The sequence below is a fragment of the Micromys minutus genome (genome assembly GCF_963924665.1).
Source record: "Micromys minutus genome assembly, chromosome: 5".
NCBI classification, from domain to species: Eukaryota; Metazoa; Chordata; class Mammalia; order Rodentia; family Muridae; genus Micromys; species Micromys minutus.
The window spans coordinates 80,030,777-80,047,558 of record NC_137974.1 but is presented as its reverse complement, the minus strand read 5'-3'; the positions used below and the strand labels follow the sequence as shown (position 1 = coordinate 80,047,558).

At 45.2% G+C, this 16,782-nt stretch overlaps 1 protein-coding gene across 2 annotated transcripts in view; it reads left to right on the top strand.

Moving 5' to 3' along the window:
* Positions 1 to 16,782, top strand: part of AFF3 (ALF transcription elongation factor 3) — a gene marked incomplete at both ends in the record, with an annotated part of 424,260 nt that overhangs the window by 339,860 nt on the left and 67,618 nt on the right. For both annotated transcript variants that reach the window (XM_080916707.1, XM_080916706.1), the window contains one exon: positions 2,645 to 2,696. In XM_080916707.1, coding sequence (XP_080772833.1) covers positions 2,645 to 2,696 — 52 coding nt within the window. The remainder of the gene's footprint in view (positions 1 to 2,644; positions 2,697 to 16,782) is intronic.

The window sequence follows — 16,782 nt, the reverse complement described above, 5'->3', positions numbered from 1 at the left end:
AGTGTTCTAAGACATGGAGTGCACTGTTCCCTCCAGTGTTCTAAGGCAAGTTGATTATTGTTTAGGAATGCCTGTTAAGGAGTAGGCCTGTCTAACAAATATGCTGTGCTTGCAAGGTTTGTTTTTTTATTATTGCTTCATATACGTTGATTATATTCTTTCCCCTCCTTCACTTTCTCTTCTTTTCCCTTTTTTCCCTCTCTCTAAAACAAAAAAAAAAAAAAAAAAAGAAAAGAAAGAAAGAAAGAAAGAAAGAAAGAAAGAAAGAAAGAAAAAGAAAAATCAAAAACATACCAAACCAAAACTCGAACAGAAAAATCTCAAGCACAAATAAAGTTCTTTGTGTGGTAGTCAACTATCCCTGGCATGTAGCCTACCCTGGAGTGTGTGTTGATACATCAAAGGGCACTTCATTAGAGAAAACTGATTTTTCCTATTTCAGAAGGTATCAATGCCAAGTAGTACTAACTGGTTTTATGTCAACTTAACACAAGTTAGAATCGTTTGGGAAGAGGAAATCTCCATAGAGAAAATGTTCCTTCCTTATCAGCCTGTGAGAAAGTTTGGGAGCATTTTCTTTATTTATGATTGATGTGGGAGGGTCTTGCTCACTATAGGAGGTACTATCCCTGAGTCGGTAATCCCAGATGATATTAGAAAGTACCCTAACTCTTACGTGGCCTCTGTGTCAGTTCCTGCCTCTAGGTTCCTGCCTTGAGTTCCTGCTCTGATGTCTCTGCCTGATGGACTACAGGCTGTAGGATGAGATAAACCTGATTCTCCCTTAGTTGCTTTTGGTCCGTGGTGTTCTATTCCCACCATGTAAACCCGAAGACACAGGCCACCGTAAAATACTAGTTGCTAGAATGGGTATTTGCATATGTAAATCTATTTCGTGAAGATTCATTCACAGCCTCCGAACACGGACATAATGGGTTCATAGACAGAGCTCAGATAGGGGGAGATGGTGGCAGCTCCTGCTGCTGAAACAAATCTGAAAATCAAACAGTGCAATTAAGAATCAGATTTGTCTTAAAGCCCTTAATAGGGAGCAAAATGAAGTGAACTTTCAATAAAAGTCTGAGATGTCTTCAAAGAGACTGATGGCAAGGTAAGGCCAGGAAATCCAGTCAATTTAAGGTTCTGCTTCATGGAGCCCTGTTACACCCTAAAGAGGACACTCTTAGCGTGTGGGTCAGCAACCCCTCGGCAGGATGGAGCTAAGTACTAGAGCAGTGGGTGCTTGTTACAGGCTGTTGTTTCTGCCTGTAACCCAGGGGATCCCAGGTAAGTGGGCACCAGCTACAGTGTAGCTGTGTCTCAGGCTCCTCAAAGACAAGAAGTTAGGTAGTCCAATGTTAAGTTGCAAAGTTTGTAGCCAAGTCCCTCTTGTGAGTGCTGGATTTGCCTAGGAATGAGGTAGGTGCCTGTGTTAGGATTACGGAGCCAGAGTGTGAAGATTTGGAAGCTCTGAGACAAAGACCTGATGACCCAGCTGCCTCGAACAGCAAGTGGAAAGGGACCAGCTCTGGGAGGCAGCTTGAGTTCTGTGTTAGTGGGTGTTCTACTCAGTCTGAGTACAACCTTCACCTTCCACAAGGTGAACAAGGACATCATACATCACCTACTCCCAACGCTTAGACACTTCAGGAAGGACCAAGCCTATGACTTGACAGTACACAATTTACCCACAAAGTCACTGTAATTGCACTGACGTTGTTATAAAGGTATCTATCTGCCTATGATAGGCCTATAACTGGCCCTAATGGCCATAAGCACATTTGGTTGACTTCGAGGAAGACATTGAGGTCTTTAAGAACAAGAGTTCAACAGTTTCCAGCCAGTGTTTGAAGCCCTGGGCTCTGTCCTAGTGGACTCTCCCTGCTCCGAAGCAGAACAGTTCTGCGTGCCCAGAACACATTTTAGAAAGTGCGTGTCTGAGCAAGATTCCTTTGGCAGCAGACAACTCTGAAAACAGCCGGACTGAAGAAATGATCAAAGCAGAGTTGATTAAAAAAATAAAAAAAAGTTCTTCTCACTAAGAACGTTAGGACACACATTCCCATTTCTCTGTCCACTGTTGGCCTTCATGGCCTCGCTGCTCATGTTAGAAAACATGGCGGCGGCTGGCAGCCTGTGGAAAGGGCCCTCATAGACGTTTCAGATGTGTCCTGTTGTCAATTGCCTTCTACTCAGCAGATCGTGGAGGAGACAACTTCTCCAGCCCTTGGGCTGTCAGGGAGCCTGTATGGGTGTCACATGAATCAAGACTGACCCCAGCAGACTCTGCTTGCTCTTCCTCTGTCATTACCATGAGCATCCCCCAGACAGGCCGGAGGACACAACCTGGCTCCAAAGCCTGGGAAACGTTGGACAAACAGTTGCGAAATCTAAACTATCCTCGTTCTGGTTCTGTTTTTTTCTAAAACTGCCAACTCTGAAGGAGCCCATCTCATCCGGTGATGACTGTCACGAGGGTTAATTTTTGTGATGTGACTGACTATCTGTTCTTCCCAAATACATCAGGGGAGAGCACATACAATATAAGGGTGCAAATGAAAATTAAACACACGGGCCCGAAAGGTTATGTTTCCGTATTGGAAGAGTTTGGCTCTAAGTGTCCACATCTCTTTGTCCCTTTCAGAACTCTGGAAGACGACCTTAAGCTAAGCAGTGATGATGAAGAGGGTGAGCAGGTAAGGATTTCTCGTGTGTTGCCATCTTGTAGATGAGGTAAACTGAGTCATGAAGACAATTAACCAAGCTGGTCTTTGATACTGGACATTAATGAATTTCTGTGTTTTGGGCCAATCTGCTGAAATGTCTTGAGCTCAGTTCCTATTAAAGGCTTTTATTCTGTGTTTTTTTGTTTTGTTTTTGTTTTGTTTCTGTTTTTTGGGGGGGAGAGTTTTTTTTTTTTTTTTTTTTTTTTTTTTTTTTGTGGCACAGAGACCAAAAATTACATTTCAGATAGAATCGGGCCGGTCCTCCTTTCCTCCTCCACTTCCCCCTCCTCCTCCTCCTCTTCTTTTGGCAAAGATAACTGGCCTTCTCGAGATGAAGCATGTGACCTCACACACATTAGCATGCAACAGGGAGGCCATACCATTAAATATTGAGAAGCCTTATACAGACATTATTAACATCGAGAAGGAACGAACACAGAGGTGTGCGGAGATGTTGAATAAAAAAATAATCAGGCGCAGTCTCAGCTGTTTGTCTGAAATGATGAATGTGCTGCGAATAGTCTCCCTTGCTGTTGATTCACCAGCTTGAAACATCAGTCAGGGGGGCTATAAATAGTCTTCTGATCAGTCAGTTAAGGTGAAAAAATACCCGCTTAGCATTCATCACATTTGCTTCTGTATCTCGGGAAACGTTTTTACTTTAAAGCAGATTTCGAAAACGCTAGGACAGATTCCCCTATGTTTCCTTGATGTGCCCCATTTACATTTCTTCCGATTTGGGGAAAAAGAACAGGTTAGGGAGACAGTTTAGAGAGCTTTCCTTTTTATGTCTTCTTTATGTGTTGGGCTAAATGCATATGCCTATCAGTGGATTTTTGTAATCGTGAACTTGACCCAAAGGTATCATGAAGTGTTGGGCACATGATTTGCTGTCTATGTATGCAAATACAGATGATGTTTATAGATGGGAGACCAAAGTCAGAGGAACATGACTAAGAAGTGCGTCTGAGCAGAGCATGGCACGGGGTCAGGGAAGGCGTATCCTCCCTTTGTGAGACAAACCAAAGCACACGGATGAGCCAGGGCCCCCTGAGTCTGAGAACCTGGTTGGCAGACGTCCTAGGAGAGGGATGCTAGCCAGGCAGAAGTGACCTCAGGCTTTGAGACCTTCAGAGGTGGGGTGATTTGTTTCTAGATGTCTAACTCAGGCAGTCAGACACCTCAGCAGTCATAGCAGAAATTCATTTCTAATTTCGTTTGCTCATCTGTGTGACTGAGAAAAAAAAAATGATTTCCTCTCTTTCTCTCTTTCTCTCTCTGTTTTAAGCCACTGAGAGGCTCAGCTAGGTACCAAATGGGTTAAGCCTTCTCAAACATGCAATTCGTGTATGGTTTCTATTAGGGAAAAAAAAGGATTCACAGGCTAAAACAGTTTCTAGAACTATTTGCAGAAAGTACTTCCAGTGAAAATGCAGTTTAAGAAACTGTTATGAACACTGTCCTACGGCATTCTCTACAGGCAAACAAATCATTTGCTTTACTGCTGACCTTCCAGTCTGCACGGGTCACACTGTACTGTGAACATACGGGTCAGATTCTTCATTCTTGCTTTTTGACCCGACCCTAGTGTTTTGTAAAGGGGCGCTCAGGATGACTGATTTTATACAGTAATCCCCAACTCAATGACAGGACTCCAGACAGTGGATGTTCCAAATGAGAATTTAAGTTAAATTGTCAACCTTAACTAAATTAAGTTGTCCTATTTGAGTCTAAAGTATAGCCCTGTGTAGTCAGGAAACTGTACTCTCCCACTTTTTCTCCTGGTTATATTTGACAGTTCTATGCATGTATGTAGTTTATTCTGCATCTCAGAGTGTTGGGCTCACTTTGTGATACACAGCTGGTGACAGTGATGATGTCCCCTTCCCTCTAGGTTCTATCACTTGCTAGCTGTTCTTCAGGAAAGAGATGGGGCCCCGTGAGCCCTTCCTGAAACATGATTGGCTGTTGGCAGATCCATTCTTGTACCTTCCAAGTTTAGGATACTGTAGCTGCTGCAAGATCATGGTTTTTGTGATGGGTAGATGGTGCCCCGAAGGTAGCGCTTAGCTTCCTACTCCCTGTCTTCCAGCTTGACATTCTTTTCTCTCCACCTCCCATGGTGCTCCAAGCCTTGGAGGAATTCCTCTACTTTTAGAAAAAGACTAACCGTAGACCTCCCCCTGAAAACACGCAGCCTGTATGTACATGAAACATTTTATTTCTCTGACGCCATGAAACGATGGCACATTTGTTTCCAGGAATAAGCAGAGTCCACCCCCTTAAAACCTCTGCATGCAGTCTTTTCTTCCCTGAGAAACCACCTAGTTGTCTCTATAAGTTTTGGTCCAGCTGGCCTGTGTGGTCACCCTGTGGTCACCTGGAAAATAACGATGTCCATAAGAGCCTCAGGCTGCTGCACACGTTAGCCTCAGACTCTCGTGCGTTTAACACACCTTTATTCTGCCTTTCCTCCGGATTACTGTCGTGCTCTTAGAGATGAAGACAGGAGCCGAGTCTAGGAAGGAAGGCTGCTGAACCTGGCTGCAGGTTTCTGGTCGCCGTTCAGCTGCTGAGGAGCTTTTCAACCATACAGTCCTTCAGAGCTCCACTTATGAAGGGAGAAATCCCCACATCAGTTACTCTTCCTGCTGCTGTGACAAACACCTTTAGAAGCAGCTCAAGGAAGGTTTATTTGGGCTCACACCCTAAAGGCATACAGTCCAGAGGGCCGTCAGTAGGATCATGAGGGTGATATTGGACATGAACCTCTGGCCTACACACACACACATGCATATCCAAATACCTCTCTTTATCACTTTCCTTACCAGAAAAGTGCATTGCAGACCACTCCTGTTCACTGCTTTAAGCCTCTTGCCTGTGTCCCTCCCCCTCTCACCTGTGCCCCTCCCCTTCTCACCTGTGTCCCTCCTCCTCTCACCTATGCACCTCCCTTCTCACCTGTGTCCCTCCCCTCTTCACCTGTGCACCTCCCTTCTCACCTGTGCCCCTCCCTCCTCAACTGTGTCCCTCCCCTCCTCACCTGTGCACCTCTCTCCTCACCTGTGCACTTCCCTCCTCACCTGTGCCCCTCCCCTCCTCACCTGTGTCCCTCCTCACTCACCTGTGCCCCTCCCCCCTCACCTGTGCCCCTCCCCCCTCACCTGTGCCCCTCCCCCCTCACCTGTGCACCTCCCTCCTCATCTGTGTCCCTCCCCTCCTCACCTGTGCACTTCCATCCTCACCTGTGTCCCTCCCCGATCCACTTTCTGCTTGTGTCTTCTCCTAATGCTTTGCCAACTGCTCAGCCTCCACCAGGTATTCGAGTCTGACAGGATTCCTTTCTGCCTTTTCCTTTCTAGCTCTACTCTTTCGGGGTATCTTCCTGTCCTCTCCCCACCCCCAGTAATCTTCAGTTTTTCTATAATGGCAACTTCTGTGCAGCCTCAACTCAGAGCACACACCCTCCCTCCCAAGCCACAGACATATTTAACTTGTCTATTTGATTGTCTCGCAAACATTCCAAACTAGAGCCATGCCAAACTGAACTTCTGGGTTCTGCCACCCCCTGTTACCCAAATATGTTTGTCTTGTGGTTGTTCCCATTTTCAGACCTGGCATTCTCAGATGCCCACTGTTGAAGCCTAAAACCACAGGACTCAGTCTTGATAACTCCTTGTTCCCCACTCAAATACTCTCTTCTTCTCTGCCTTCTATAAATTTTACTTCCAAAATTAAATATTAGTGTACCAACCCCTTTCCATCCTAACGAGTTTATACCAGCTTGTGGGAACTGTCGCCTTGTTCTCTGACATCTATAATACAGTTTGTCCTCAGTGGTCCTTTAAAAATGTACCTCAGATCAAATCATTTCTTTCTTTCTTTCTTTCTTTTTTTAAGTTTCATTTACATGTGTATCTCAATGTTTTATATGCACCTTGTTCATGCAGTATTTGTCAAGGCCAGGAGGGGGCATCAGATCCCTTGAGCTGGAGTTAACAGGCACTTGAGTACTGCCCAGTGTGTGTGCTTGGAACCAAACACTAGTCCTATACAGGACCAGCAAGTGCTCTGAACCCAGCCAACTCTCTGGCTCCCAAATCTGTTTTGTTTGTTTTTTTTTTTTTTTTGTTGTTGTTGTTGTTTGTTTGTTTTGTTTTAATCTAAATTCTGAAACGATTTCCTCTCTCACCTGGAAAGAAATGCAGGGGTCACAGCATGACCTCGTTCATGCCCTTCCCTTCTCCTTCAACTTTCCCACACTTCGGCCTTCATGGTCTTCTTTCAGCCCAGGTGGGAGGCAACAAGCCATCCTCAGCTGCCTCGGTGCAGCCAGAGGCCTCTGCTCTGTTTTGCCTGGTTGATACCTGTGCACACCGAAGATGCAGGATTATTTCACATCCTCAGAGAGACTCTGGCCTGTCCTTTTTCTCAGGAACGTCAGTTGACTTGAGGAGTTAGGTGAGACACCTTTGGCATGAAAGCAAGTTAACACGACAATTCTCAGACTCCTTACACTCAGTGAGCTTGGAGCAGATCGGAAAGCCAAATTTTTGTTTGGATGTGTAGGTAGCAGATTCCAATGGTCAGTTGTCCCCCGGGGAAAAACTATTGAAGGAATCGGGGAACTGAAACAATTCCTGAAGGCACCTCCAGCCGGATGGGTTTGGAGGGAGGAAGAACACATCTGCATGTCGGAGCATTTGATCAAAATGGTGATCTCTACCTCTTGAGTCTGGGAAAGCTTAGGAAGCAAGGCAGAGCAAATCTCTAGGCAGGATCAGCTCAGCCGAGGCAGGAGGAAAGGGACACATGATCAAGACTTCTGGCAAGCCGTAGCTGAGACAGTGTCAGCTGCTTGCAGGCTTTCCACCATGACAAATCTATAGCTCAGGGACAGCTATCGAGGGAGCAGCCATCCACACTGAACGGCCGACGTCTGCCTGCAGCTCCGAGTAATCACATTATCCACACAGATTGGGCAGTCTCTTCGCTCTAATTATATAAGTGCATTTTTCTCTTTAAATGGGTGTAGTTTATCCACTTAAACTGACTGTTTTAATTTTACAGGCAGCGATCATTGGATTTAATCTGTAGAGGGGAATCTCTCTATTGGCCTAATTGATTTCTCAACACAATGAAGGAAAGTTACCTTTTAATCCCCAATCAATATTTGGAGAGCGTACAATTAATTTAATAGATATCTATGTCATTAACATAAATCTGCAAGCTAAAGAGGCAATTATTTTCTTATTTATAATGCAGAGAGTAATAATCTTGTCTGTCAGAGAGAATCTAAAGCCTCATGCCTTGAGCATGTCCAGACTGCAGGTGAGGCCCCACGGAGCCCTGATGATATAAGAGCCATTGTGTTCCAGTTGGTCTCTGACAAAGTGGCAAAGAAATAGTCTCAGTTCTCAGCTCTGTCCTGTAGAGGCCACTGAGGACTTGTACCAGTGTGGGGTAAACTATTAAAAGCAGATTTCTGCCCATCCCCACCCCTGCCTTGTTTCTGTTTAATGTAGCAACTTTGTAAAAAGCAAAACCTCAAAGGCATTGACAGCACACGTCAACCGTCACTGACCAAGTAACTGGGTGAAACGCAGCCCAGTTCCACTAGGCGTGTTTTTCTTCTCAGCCTCGGCTTGGTGGATGTGGAGGTTCTTGGGGCTGTGAAAATTTATTATACACAGAGTCAATCCGCATCCAGGCAGCCAAGTCTGAATAACTAGATTCATTGTGCATGTCTGGGATTTGTGGCCAGGGTTCATCCAGTCAGCGTGACATTCGCATCTCAGGAGATTCATAAAAGCCAACACCCTGGTATGTGCTTGAATCCTGCCAGAACTGTAGGATTATATAAACGGGAGTTGAAGCAGTAATCAGGACCAGGTTTAGGGGGCACAGCTCCAAAATCAAGTTTCTCTTCCATGAGAAATGAAGTGTATTAGAGATGTTATTTGTATCCAAACAAGAGCTCCGAAATTTTTGCATAAATCACTCTCAGAATAGTCTTAAATGCCTACTAAGCTCTGCACCCATGGAAGCTGCTGGCTTTTTGCTTAAGATGAATTTCACATTAGTAATATTTGTTATGATAATTTAACCACGAAAATTTTAAGTAAATTTTCAGTGCCAGAAAGCACCTCATTTCCAAAGGACTATAAGAAAAACCTATATATTACATATTTTGAACGAGGTAGGAACACAGGGGATGAAAGAATAGTGGCTTACATTTGGTTTTGTTTCTAGTTCTGTAATCATGTGCCTGAGTAGTCAGTTTCATTGCTCTATTGACTTAGTTTCTTCTCTGAATGGAAACACAGTAACTGCAATTGGAGACACCTGCCTCTCCGTTGTGGAGACACTCTAGGAGTGAGCACACATCTGAACTGTCGGTCACAATCAAGGAAGCAAATGTTACTGCTCATCAGAAGGGTGGCCTTGTAAAACAAAATTTTACTCTCAGGGGGAGATGGGTGAGGGGATCAAATGCTTCTCTTTCCATTCTAACCGGCCATAATTTCCAGAAAGGACATGGTTGGCTTAAGTGTCACTGTCCACAAGTGTGTGAGTCCCCGTGTGCTCTTCCCTAATATTTTAGAGACATTGAGGTTCAGGTGATGTTTGTGTAAGCCCAAGCTGAAGAATATGCCTCTGCAAATGGAAACCTGAAAAGTGAGAAACTTATATAAATTGTATAAAAATTAAAAGATGGTCTTTTGAATGTAGGGAAAAGGTGATTCACATAGACCGGAAACCATGGTCTTTGCTACAATTGTAGAGTTCACACAAGGAGCTTTTTTTTTTTAACTAAGGCAAGGTTTTGTTATTAACAGATGTCAGAACCACCCTCCTACATCCTCCATTTCAGGAGCTCAGGGAGATACGGCTGATGGACCATTTTTCTCCGACATAGCTTTCAGCAGAACTGTTTGTTGGCAAGGAAAGTGGATTTTCCCCCTCCAGAGCACATTCCTTTAACTGGGAGGGGTGACCTCTGTCCTGTGACTCTGATAATGTGGAGTTTGAGGGTTTTGTTCATTTTCTTCTTCATTAGTTTATCGGGAAGTGTCAGCGTTTAGAGTGTCTGCTGTCCGAGTGCGCCACCACAGCTCTCCAGGTGTGGATGATGCCCTGAGGCAAAGGAGTCACCTGCAGTTAGGTACCCAGCCATTTGGTCCACATAAGCATTTGGAATGTTTTGTTCTAGTTTTGTCCTAATTTTTGCCCTTGCGTGGGGCTGGCTATCTTTTAAGCCCCAGTCTTCTCAGGAGACCCCCAGCCAGGAGAAGCACAGAGACAAACCATGCTTGTCTAAAGCCCTTGGCACTCTCCAGTTCTATCTAGAACAGCTTTGCATCCCATGGGTTGAGTTGAATGGAATAAAAGCATCTCTCAGAAACAGATCAGACAGTTGTTAAAACAGGGTCCAAGGCACTCCCTCAGGTGAGCTAGGTTCCCCAACAGAGCCCCCAAATTGCTACAAATATGTTTGGGGTAGCAAAGAAAGACACCACCATGCCAGCTGAAGTGTCTGGACACAGCAAACTTTACTCTTGGTCCAGAGAGTCTGCTTGGAAGGGTACAAACACCCGGAGAGACAGAAAATGTGTTTGGATTTCATTCTGAATCAGTCATTGTGCCTTTCCACCATTGACTGGGTCAGACCTCCCAGTCTTATTCAATTAGAATTGGCTTAGAAGATCTGAAGGAGGAAAGGGAAAGAGGCTACCGCCCAAAGGAGAAAGGGGGTCAGTGCTCAAGGCCATCAAATCTCTAAAACAGAGCATTAGGCCTTTTCTATAAAATATAAAATGTTTGATGTTTGGTACAGACATTGCCACAACTGAATCAAGAGAGATCCTGGGTAGCCAGGATTTCCCTCTGGGGAAAGTGGGTCAGCACAGTCTCTGGGTTCATCTTTCTTTGGGTTAGATTTTGCTTATGAAGCTCCAAGACAGGTCTAAGAAGAGCGTGTGCACTTGAACACAGTGGCCGTGGAGCTGTGTTCATACAGCCAGTGAAAATCCAGACACCAGTAACAAGCTTGGGATGGTTTCTGCTTCCTCTTGCATAATGGGTTTGAAAGTACACGTGGGACAGTCTGCCTCACCAAACATCACAAAGCTGCTTTCCTTTCCAACAGTGGGTATTTTTTAGTAGAAACCTTTGAATGAGACGCATAGAGATGCAAAGCCAGACCCAGTTATGGGGTCTCAATCACAGACTAAAACAAAGCTACCGAGATATTTACTCCTTTACTCTGCTTTCCTCGTGTGGTCTTGATATAAGAACAAAGTAACACGTGTAGACTCTGTTTGCGTTCACAGTTACTACTGGCCACCCACACCCCAAGACCAGTGGGTCTAAGGGAATTCCACCAAAGCATCATACCAAGGTAGCAAAGGAACCTTTGGAAAAGCTCCGGAGGCATTTGGAAAATCACAACTCATCCTAGTGCCTGGCTGTTAAAGCAAAGAGAACCTCGAGGAGTTATGGCACCAGGGTCCAGTAGGGAGACTGTGGGGAAACAGAAAGATGCTGATACATGTGATTGGGGTGCATTTGGACAAGCACAACGCTTACAGATGTTCTCTGATACAGTAAAGGTGACTGACTGTGCTTGACAGTAGCTAGTAAAGATTATGGATATCCCTGATACAAGGAAATAAATGATAGATGTTTGACATCCTGAAGTCACCATTACCCTAATCTGATCATTAAGCATTATACATGTGTTGACAGATCACACTACTATGACCACAAGTGTGTGTGTGTGTGTGTGTGTGTGTGTATGCGAGCGCACACATGTGTGATGTGGTGATGTGTGGTGATGTGTCAATGACATATATATATATATATATATATATATATATATATATATATATATATCACAGTTATCAATAAGCCGTCCCCACTTGGACCTTGCTCAAGTTGTGGCTGCATTTAAATTGCCACATGGAACGAGTTTCAGGAGCACAGTGACCAAAGCCCAGATGACTAGATCACAGAGCTACAGTGGCTCACATAGGATTTAACCAACACTAGCATCTGGCAAATCGCTTGATGCTAGCACATCAAGCACTATTTTCTGAACATGTGGTTCACCCTGGGGGCAGGGACATTTGACCTGTTCCCACCCCAAGCCTAAATAACCAGCTAGTCCATAGATCACAAAGCTATGCCAGCCTTTTGTATTTCCTACCAGCATCAGCTTTGTGCAAACCTTCAACACTGCAAACCCAGAGACCCCATACATAAGCCAAGCACTACAAAAGAGACTTCAGGAACCGTGGTGCTTTGTCCTCTGCTGCCCCGGTTCAGCCATGGGCTTTCCTCACTGATGAGTTCTGTCACTTCTGAAGTTCTGCTGGTCCTTAGGAGCCGACTCAGTGTAGATTTTATAAAAAGCAAACAATACCCACACAGAGCTGTCTTCATTAGAACAAGCAGGCAGCCCAGAGTGCCCAAGCCAACTCTTCTCTCCTCCTTCCTCCAACTGCCATCTGGTTAGCACCCCGTCAAAGTGTTCTTATGCAGCGGTTATGTTATATTGTCCTCAGTGGCTCTGCCTGACCCCAGTGCAGAAAGGGTACGGAGGAAGCCTGCGGAGCAGAGAAGACTTGAGCAGAAATGCACCAGGCTCATGCTTTCTAAGGAAAACACAGAGGGGTTCCTTTAGAGCAACAGCAAATAGAGCAATACCAGAACCTTACGCTGTACTTACCTGTTTTATGACTATTGTGGGTATTTTGCAGAGAGGCGAGAGTATGCGTGTGTGAGTGTTTTCATGTGTGTGTGCATACAAGTGCCTATGCATATGTGTGAGATCCACATTTATTTTTAAAAAACAAACAACAAAACAGTTTCTCATTGTATTTGAAATTAGGACAGGATGGCTGGATAGTCAGCCCCAGGGATCTGCCTGTCCCCTGCTTCCAGGGCTGGGATTAAAAATGGGTGCCCCCCGTCACTCCCCCTCCTCCCCATCCTCCTCTCACTCCCCCTCCTCCCCATTCTCCTCTTACTCCCCCTCCTCCCCATCCTCCTCTTCCCCCCTCCTCCCCATCTTTCCTCTCCTCCTCCTCCTTCTGTGTAACATGGGCTCTGGGGCTCAAACATAGGTCCTCATGCTCACACCACAATATTATTGGTGTCTTTGGCTTGTTTTTAACAACTCCAGGTTAATATTTCCAGGTATCATCCACCATCTCCCCTAAAAAAAATCCATAGGCAACTTGAACCTAAGAGCACACAAGTTACCCCACCTCGACTCATACTTCTACACCATGAGCCCCACATCTCCACCAAAGATCTCTATGCACACCAGGTGCCCAGACATGAAATCTGGTGCTGACACCGTTCCTGACCTAACCTGCCATGTCCTACCAGAGAGAGTTCCCTCAGGTCAAAGTGCAGAGGGTAACTGCTCTCCATTGTCGAATATTTCTCATTGTAATAACCTCACAGGTAGTTCTTCCTCATACAAACACACTCACCATACAAAACAGACGCCAGCATGACATTTGAAAATAGTCTCTCTCACCAATCCCCATTGCTTCATTGTAGACTCACAGGAGGTTACACAGAACGTACAGGCATGCTTTGTTCAGCTTCTGTCTGTGTCAGCCTCTAATGACTTCCAGTTGTCCTGTACCTCCACAGACCTACACTTGACCTCTGTAGCCCTTGAAATTTTCCTCATCTGGCTCTGCCATGGTCTTGATGAGCCAGGATCTAAGCCTGCAGTGTAGCTTTTTCTGTGCATCTAGCCCTTCCTCCTTGCCTACCCCCATTCCTCTGGTCTAGTGGCTCTTTTTCCCTCTCCCATCCCTCTGGTCTAATGGCTCTCTTTTTCCCTCCCCCATCCCTCTGGTCTAATGGCTCTCCTTTTCCCTCCCCCATCCCTCTGGTCTAATGGCTCTCCTTTTCCCTCCCCCATCCCTCTGGTCTCATATGTTTCTCTTCAGGACTTGTTATCCCACACTGACTGAGCTTTCTGTAACCATTTGTCATCTCATTGCTCCATTTCATGGCATACTGTCCCCCTCAGCCACAGCCATTATGGTGCAGATGGTTGTGTGCCTGTGGACTTTTCATGTCTGCCCCACCTCCAGACTCAGAGAGGTATAATGAAGACCTTCAACTGCTTTTCCTGTCACCTACGTCAAACTCAGGGCCTACACATAGTAGGTAGCTCAGAGTAAATAACATATCTATCAGGCATGAATTCTATTTCCATCAAGAAGCTGCATGACTCTGAGCCACCGTGGACCTCCGGCCCCTTCCTTCCTTTAGCTTTGCACCCAGTGTCTATGGATTTGCCCTGTGCTAGACCCAATTACAAAGGGGCATTTAATTCCCGCTTTGATTGCTTTTCAATAACAGATTATGATTTGTAATTCATGTAGCACACGTTGGAGCCGGAATAGCTGCTGCTCATGTTTCCAAGCACCAACCTTGTTAAAATAAAGAAGTAGAAAAGATGTCATCTCTTGAGAGGAGCCTGGGAAATGACTATTTCTGGCAGAAAACTTGTTTCGTCTTATAGACTTGAGCCTTGGCGTCATTTGTGAATGAAAAATGCACTCGGGAAAGATGAGCAGAGTTCTCTCCTAACGCACTCAAGTGACGGCGTTGTCGCCGAATCAGAGGAGAAGCTGATGAGAGATTAAGAAAGGAGAATGTGGTCACTGTGGTACAGATCCTAGAGGGACAGAATTGAGCAATCCATCTAGTTCACAGCTAGACTTTCGGGTTTCAATCATGAGTTACCTAAGTCATTTTTTCCCTTGACTCTTCAATCCTGATGTTTATTTCTTTCATTATTCTCCAACCTTAAAATAGAGGAAAGGCGAAGACACTGAGAGGTTTTTCTTTCTTTTCTTTCTTCTTTGGGAGAGAGGGCAGCAGAATCTGTTAGTTGTCAGCCCTTGCCCAGAACAGCATTTTACTTTAACATCATAGCTACTGTTTTCCCTGAAGGGCGACTTTAAATGTTTAGTGCTTTCTCACTGGCTTTCTTCCTGGATGGTGGTCCTCTGTAGAGCATTTATTCATAATCAAGAATACACAGCGAAAAGCACAGTTTAAAAAGTCAAGCATTTAAAAACAAAACCAGCATAGCATGGATGATTGTGCGGAGGTGCCACTGTGTTGACTGTGTGGTGACACTCCTCACAGATAGAATGGCGGAGTGATTGATGGATGGAAAGTGCCCAGGTCTCTAAGTCCAGCATCATGTGGCTTTTCTAACGGGAAGCCGCCCTTGATTTCACCCCACTTACGGTAGATCTGGCTAACAGGGTCCATTAGTGCAGCCACTCCTTGCTTTTCACTGTGTTCTCAAAATCACTGTTCAACCAGTGACACATTGACACTCACTGTTGATAACCAGCTGGAGAAGTCAACAAGAGGAATCCTTGGAGACGGGAGAATATAACCAATTGACTTTAGGTGCAGCCTGGATCTTTAGTCCCGCCCCCCTCATGATTCATATAGGGGTGTGCAGTTGTGTGCAGGTGCTCCTACATGTGGATGTGTCTTCCTCAGCCACCCTCCATGCCATTTTTGGTTCTTTCCACAGTGTTAGAACTTGTTGGGTCACCAGAAACTTATAAAACATTTCATTGGCTGCAAGTTGCTCCTATGCGCTATAGATAGCCATTAGCAATCTCACGTTTCTTTATTCCAGCTTCAGTTACTACTGTCAACTCTCAGATCACACATATAACAATTACAGAGTGTCTAGGAAAGGGTTAAGGTGGCTGCAGACTTGCCAGAAGCTGTCCTGAGGTCAGAGTGAGAACACACAGAACCTGGGGAGAGTCGGGAGTGAACACAGGATGCGTCCTATGAACCACAGGCAGGAACAGGGCTGTTTAAGCACGGAGGTGTCAGATTCGGGTTTTGATGGCAGCCCATTCCACTGGAGGGTCAGTTTGAAGTGTGCCAAGTACCACCATCAGGAGAAACTACATTTAAGAGAAGACTCATGATAGGTGGCTGGTGACACGTCGGCACACTTTGCTACAGTTCAGTCTTGGAGTATTTTTTCCTTGCTGTTTGGTTGGTTGGTTGGTTTGGTTGGTTGGTTGGTTGGTTTGGTTGGTTGGTTTGGTTGGTTGGTTGGTTGATTGGTTGGTTGGTTGGTTGGTTGGTTTGGTTTTGAGTCAGGGTGTCTCACTGAATCTGGAGCTCATCAGTTGGGATAGTCCACCACTGGAGGACCACACTTCAGGAGCACAGTGACCTCTGCCTCCCTAAGGCTGGGCTGAAGACACACATATGTGCCGGCCTTCGAAGGCGTGTTGGGGATCCAAACGATAGTGCTTAGGCTCGCACACACGGCAAGTGCTCTACCAAACAAGCCCGTGCCCCTGGGTCGCCAAAGAAACTTTTAAACAAACAAACCACTGTCACGACTTCATTATAGTGCCGGAAAATATCAGTAATCCCGTAATATTTTGTGGTTGTCCAGTCAGCGATCAGGTTTTCAAATGAGAAAAGCTTTAATAAATAAATCTGGAAGAAAACAATTAAAAAAAACAAATTATATCTTTTGTGGCTAGCAAGATGGCATTGTGGTAATGATACATGATACATGCCATGCAAACTTGGGAACCTGGATTCGAACCTGTAACACCTTAAAAAAAAAAACTGTATGTAAAAAAAGTACACACACATAAAGCCAAGCATGGCCACATGTGTCTATAAAGTCAACACTGGAGTGGTCCAGAAACAAGTGGATGCTGGGAGTTTGATGGCCATCCAGCCTCCCCAAAATGGAGAGTTTTGAGTTCAGCAAAGGACCTTGACCCCAGGAAATAAGACTGGCATCAATGGAGGAAAACACCTCCTTAGCCTCTGCACACATCCACAGGTGTGCCCAGCCATGCTCACACACGCACATCAGCAGACACACACCAGACACACACCAACACAGATTTACACAAGTTTGAAGGTTTTTCTTTTTTCCGTACAGGAAATGAAGATAAAACAATGAAACATTCATTTCAAGTGGTAGGAAAAAAATGGCTCAGGTCTTTGCCAT